General features: G+C 42.8%; 1 protein-coding gene across 1 annotated transcript; it reads right to left on the bottom strand.

Moving 5' to 3' along the window:
• Positions 1-1,969: 1,969 nt before the first annotated feature.
• On the bottom strand, positions 1,970-6,523 carry LOC115582452 (LIM domain transcription factor LMO4). Its single transcript, XM_030418433.1, has 5 exons — positions 6,144-6,523; positions 5,134-5,364; positions 4,917-5,013; positions 4,375-4,533; positions 1,970-3,109 (listed from the first exon to the last, which is right to left on the bottom strand). The coding sequence occupies exons 2-5, from the start codon at positions 5,346-5,348 to the stop codon at positions 3,101-3,103; spliced, it is 480 nt and encodes a 159-aa protein (XP_030274293.1). The 5' UTR covers positions 5,349-5,364; positions 6,144-6,523; the 3' UTR covers positions 1,970-3,100.

Below are 6,523 nucleotides of genomic sequence, written 5' to 3'. Positions count from 1 at the left end.
GACAGTAAGAGAGTTCACAAGCTAAAATGTGAGCTAACAATAGTTAAGTGAATCTCATAACAGAATAGTAAAATTTGACTACTGATGCCCTTTTACTGTAGCTACTGTAGAAGCCAAGATGTAATACCGCTAACAGGAAGTTTTCTCAATAGGGGTGTAAAGATTCACCGATAGGAATCAGAAACAGTTTTAACATTAGAGATGCAAGTACATCGATGTGCATCCATATGAATATACTATGAATCAGATGAAGGCCTGATTTTAAAGTTAGTAATCAGTTGACTGAGGCTTACATTAGCTGCTAATTCTGAACAGCGTCTCCAATCTCGTTTAAGTTTAAGCATGACAGTAACACTCACCTGAAGAGGCAGTATGATGGAACATATGCAAGCAATGAGGAGTAATTATATGAAAGCTATTCCAGCTTGCACAAGCAAGACAACCCAACACAAAGACACGAATATCAGACCGTTTCTCCTGCTACAACTCTGCAAGGCAACCTTAACATAATGCTAGTGAAGCACCTGCGCATGGCTGTGTCCGACAGCTTACATTCATACGTGTTTGTTCATACAAAAAGTCTATTCTTGTCTGTGTCTTCCGCACAAGTTAGAAACACAATCATGATTGGTAACATCCAGCGTGTAGAGGAAACTACTGATGTGGACATTAGTGACATCAATGCAACCAGTCATCAGTCTCATTGCTTCCCATTGTCATATCATGACTGAATTGTATCGGAGCCCCTGTAACTAGATGCATAGAGACAGATTGTCTCTAGAGACAGATTGTCTCTATGCACACCCGTATTTCTCATGGATACACAGCTTAAAAACACCAAAGTAATGTGCACTTTGCTTTAAAGATGGAGTCAGAGTTAATGGTAAGTGAAGGTTCAATAGTTCCATTTTGAAAACATTCCTAACATCAGTTGTTAACCAAAGTGGAAACTGGCCCCTGCGTTCTCCTGCTGTACAGACTTAAGTTCACATCTGGTGACGCAAAGCAGACTGAACCGTCACAGAGACGTGTAAGCTAACGCCAGCATATTGTCTGATTCCAAACACTTGGCCTGGCCTCTTCACACATAGAGAGGCCTACTTCTGACGGACGAGCGGATCGGCATCAGAAGGGAACTGGGTTTAAGGAATGCAGCCATCTTGGATCTATATCACAGGAGTGTCTGGGCAAAAAGGAAGCTTTGCTGGTCCTCTTCCTTATCATCATGAGCATTTAAAAATATCCTGGCATCATCTTGTGTCTTCACACAGTGTGAGGTGGAGGAGCTCAGGCAATTACACTCATCTGCATGTGTTAATATGATTAATTAGCGAGAATAAACACTTTCCTATGACACAGGCTACATGGTGAGCCACACACCTGCAGCAGCTCCGATAAAAGACAACGCCTCGTGGCAAAGAGCCTTTTCATGAGACCTGCTAATTGGCATCTGAAAACGTTCCGGCTAATTAGGAAAAGGCAGATGAGGCTTGATTAGTTTGAATGCAAAGTGTAACTTGTGGTGCGTTGGGACTCGGAAATGTGCCGAGGTTTTATTTCTTCACCATCATGATACAAAGATAATTGTAATTGTGATCATTTGCATACGTTAATGAATTTGCGTGACGCCTCTTGATCAGACGTGGAATAAATAATTGATGCAGTATCAGCACCTACCATGACAAGTGGGACGTTTTGAAATAGCTAAGCGCATTAAGGTGCAAGTTTGATGGCTGCCATGCTCCCAGGCAAGGTGTGAAAGTAGAGCAGATCCTATCTGCTGCCTGCTGCACGCTGCATACTCCATCACCGGTATCACACAGATTAACTCCCAATGCCTGATGGTATGCTGAGACTCTAAGTTTTACCATAGCTTTTTAAAAGGCAAACTGAGTTAGATCGAATTAGATTCAGCTCAGGAAAAAAAATTTCAGAAGCCATGCAGGGAGTGACGGAGAACAAAGAGCTGTGATGGGAAACAAACCAGGCTGTGTGGGAGCTTTAATTGGGACATGGTAAACAGTAAATACATCAGATTGTTTCAAATGCCCTGGATGTAGAGGGGGGCACTCCCCTTTAATTAGCCTGCTTTCAGATTAGGCTTTATTAGAGGCAGGCAGGCAGGCAGGCAGGCAGGCAGGCAGGCAGCCACCGAGCCAGTCAGCCACGGGATATGCCCCAAGTTCAGCCTCCCAGGAGCTCCAGCAGCACAGATACAGGGCTCATGTTTAATTGCTTCTGTAAATGGTCAGAGCTCAAGCCCCCTAATTCCATTCCTCTGGGTAATCAGGCATGTTTTCACCATACAGGGCTAAAGAGTGAGAGAGACAGTCACATCCACCATGGTAGGTACCACACTGCTGCTCTAATGCCACCAAGGGGCGGCAAAATGACCTCAGCTCACTTTGGGACTCTGGAACAGCTGTAGTACAGGAAAATTGTTTTAATAGGATTTTTGCTTTTAAATCTAAGATTTGTCCACACACTGAATCTGACAAAGAAATGAACCCCACAGAAGAAGAAAAAAACTAAACAAACAAACAAACAAACAAACAAATTCAATTCTTTGTGCAGGGTGGCTGAAAATCAGTTTTCATAGGTGACAGCAACATTAGATGTTTGTTTTTCCTTGAGTGTTCAGATTAACATATACAAGAGAGAGATCAAGAGTTCATTAAAAGCACTGACACTCAGGGGAAATAATGCCACACGGCATAAGCAAAGCTCTGACAGTCATTTTACAGCAGTCCATCAAAAATTCATTCAAGCATCTTTTGTTCCCTCTTCCAGTTGGCGAGGCGTTCATCGTCATCGCTATCCTCCAGCTTTCTTTTAGTCCCAATGGAGCCAGTCCATCCATACTGTAAGTCTTCACATGATGCACAGACCCCTTTAACATCGAACACAACATAAATGTGACCTTGATTACAGTACACAGAGTCTCTGATATGGCGACGGACTGATATCTTGGTGAGAAACTGCATTCTCTCTGGGGAAGAGAGGCGGGCAGTGATGAGAATCCACAACAATGGCGACAGTAGCGGTAGAAGAGGTGAAGCTCGGGAGGAAAGATGAGGGCAACGTGCAGCACTCCTGCCACTCAGCACACCTGCACACAAGACCAGAGGGAGGGAGAGGGGTCAGACACTTCAGCTCCATCTTCATAGCCTTCTGCTTGTGTGAAGATGGAGCCCAGTCGTTGAGATTTTTCCATGTTTCTGTTTCTTTTTTACTGCTGTCTTCATTTTACATTCAAGTTCATTTTAGCTCATAAGAACATAAATAAAATGAAATCTATTATATACTCTATTAAGAATATATATATATAACAACAAATTAAGTAAAACTCTGAACTATCAAAAGTGACCAGGCTCATTATGCAGCTGTATAGTACTCTTCAGTGTTACGGTATTATTTATAATATTGGAATATTATACTGATGCATGAACGAGTGAGCAGTAAACGTTGCAGTTAATGTTGTGACCAGTGAAGGTAAAACAAATGCTGAACAATGTTGTATCATGTGGAGTAGTTTAGTCCACTATTAACTATTTATCTTATAAGCAACTATAAGATTTTGAATATAACATTTAATGTAAAGTCATTTTATATCCAGCTTTCAAAACAACAATCTTTCCCTCTGACAGGTTGTGAAGAATAAGTATAAAGTAGCATTAAATGGAGCAACTCAAGAAAAGTACAATACCTCAGAACTCTACCTATGCATTTGAAATGGAAGTAAATGTATTTGTTACAATCCACCACTGACATTTCTATGTACATTATGATTTTTTTCATTCCTGCGCTGACACATTGTAAACATCGTTGGTTGTTTCTGAAAATAGCACCATTTATTTTGATCACATTTTCACCTGCTTTGCCGAATCGTTATCTCCATGTAAACATCATGTCCATGACCACTTTCCCCATCAACACATGCTACTCTTCACCACAGCACCCCCCTCCCTCACTTACATAAATGCCACATTTTCAACACTTTTATGTTGCACACTGTAATATCCCTCTCTACTGTGACCTTGCACAATCCATGTCAAACATTTTACACTCTTTCTTAAAACTCTACAGCCTTACATCTATTTCAAATAACAGTCAAACATGTACATACAGTTGTACTGTTTTTTTCTATTTATATTTTTGTCCATTCGTGTGTTATTGTCTATTCTATATATTCCTATTTTTGACCTCTATTTCTATATCTATTTTTTACTATTTTTATCAATTTTTTAAATGACTGTTTTGTTGTTTTTGCACTTACAGATCACAACAAATTCCTTGTATGTGAAAACTTACATGACATTAAAAACGATTCTGATTCTACTCATATTCATATAAGGAGAGTCAGTCTTTATTCACCTTCTGGTCTGTCAGCACAGAGTTGCTCTGAAGTTGGGGCAGGTGGCTGTTGAGCAAGGCAGCGCCGGGTCTGTCGTGCTCACAGAAGATTGTACCATTGATGTAATGGAAGCGATCGCCAGGCATCAGTCTGTTTCTACAGGTGGCACAGCTGAAACACTGCAGAGCAGCAGGAAAACAACACAAAGGGTCAGAAATGGAAATCGATCAAATGTAGAACACTAAAGCAAATTCATATACCTGACGGCTTGATTCAAAAATATTAAAACATCATTTTGTTAGCAATGTCACATAATGTGAGAAACTTCAGTGAATGGATAATATGAATGGACATCAGGGTATCTTTAAACCTCTTTCAATGTGCTTCAAACAAAGTTCAGGAGTACATTAGGGAAAAGAGATGCAGTGCACAATTCCTATGTCTCCTGACACTGAGGGGACACATCTTTCCGTCTCACTGTCTCTCCCCACCAAATCCCAGATGTTTCTGTCAAACAAGCAGCGGGAGACAGAGCTCGCTGATGTGAGAGCTGGGGATTTACCTTGAGGTGGTAAACATTTCCCTGTGCCCTCATCACCATTTCGTTGGCTGGGATCGACTGGCCGCAGGCGCTGCACGCCCCGCTGTGCCCAAACAGTCTGCAAACACAAAAACACAGATTGCTCAGTCTGTACAGCCTCCAAATCTAAAACCAGCAGCTTCATGTCCTCCTCCCTCCCTCTCTCCCACTTCCTGTGCCTCCTTTTCCTTCCTCTCACCTGATGTAGTCACTCCGACACAGAATCATGCCCCCTTTGCTGTAGCAGGTGGTGCCAATGTCCCCCAGCTGGGCTTGGCAGCAAGAGCACTTGAGGCAGCGAGTGTGCCAGTAGCGTTCCATGGAGAAGAGGAGGAAGCGATCGGCGATCTTTCCCCCACATCCTGCACACGACCTGGGGGCCGGCGGTACGCCTGGTGCCTGGCTGTTCACCATGCTGCCCTCAGAGGCTCTTGGACCAACAGAACAGAGGTTTGACAACTGAGACAGGTGTTTACCACCTTTATAAGACACAAGTAAATACTCATACTCTGATTACTGGGAGATATTTCTGAAGTCATAGTCTTCAAAGTGTAACTTTTGGGTAAAATACGTTTGAGTTTCCATTGGTGGATATTTACTTCAACAATATTAGTTACAATAATCACAAGTCAGAGCTTACAATAACCCTCCTAATCATTCACACATCAGCCATTTCCTCTTGCTCAGACAGACCTGCACAGAGCTTCAGCATGTCTGCAACTGATTGATACCATGGTCCCTTTAAGAGCTGTAACAGGTTGACCTGAACACTGTCATACTGACGAGTACAAGACAGGGGAATGGAAACATTTCCACCATACTCTGCACACAGTAAGATGCAATATTACCATAGAAACTGTTCAAATGTTGTTCTGTATAGCTCTGAAACTTTAAAGTATCGAAAGTAGTCTCACAACTGATTGTACATGGGGGGGGGGGGGTTAATGTGCATTTCATTATGACTATGTGTGTGTGTGTGTGTGTGTGTGTGTGTGGAGGGGGGCCACCGAATTGGGACTTTTGGATTCGTGCCAGCATTGAGACTAAATCTAACACGTACAGCATTATTAAACTATCGTATTGTACATGTGATATCCTAACTTTTCTCAGTGTGCTCGTCGCTGTGTGGACTCGTGCAGTCACAGGACAGCTTTATACACACACGCGCGCGCGCGGAAGGAAAAAGAGGAAAAAGCAGAGACGTGTTACCTTTCTGAGCCGAGCTCCGCTGTTTCTTCCTGCGTTGAAGTTTGAAAAGGCTGCAAATGTTCACAAGAAGCTCGACACGCTTAGAGTTGTCGCATCGCACTCAGACTTGACATGTTCTTGTCTCCATCGCTATCCAGAAAAAGGTTATAAGCGACACGGCATGAAGCCCGGGACGGCTCGCTGACGGTGATAGTTGAGCAAACTCTCCCCGACATCCAGCTCGACAGGAGAACAACTACATGTAGCCGTGAGGAGGAGACATGACGCAGCCTCTCTTCCTCTCCTCTGTCACAGCTGTCTGTCCATCACCATGCCTTCATCTGCTCCGAACGCTTCTGACAGTGACACTATTCATCAAATTGCGCAAGGGGCTATTTAAA

Source organism: Sparus aurata, chromosome 5 (genome assembly GCF_900880675.1).
Source record: "Sparus aurata chromosome 5, fSpaAur1.1, whole genome shotgun sequence".
NCBI classification, from domain to species: domain Eukaryota; kingdom Metazoa; phylum Chordata; class Actinopteri; order Spariformes; family Sparidae; genus Sparus; species Sparus aurata.
Note: the sequence above shows the minus strand (reverse complement) of the source record. Positions and strands in the feature narration are given on the sequence as shown.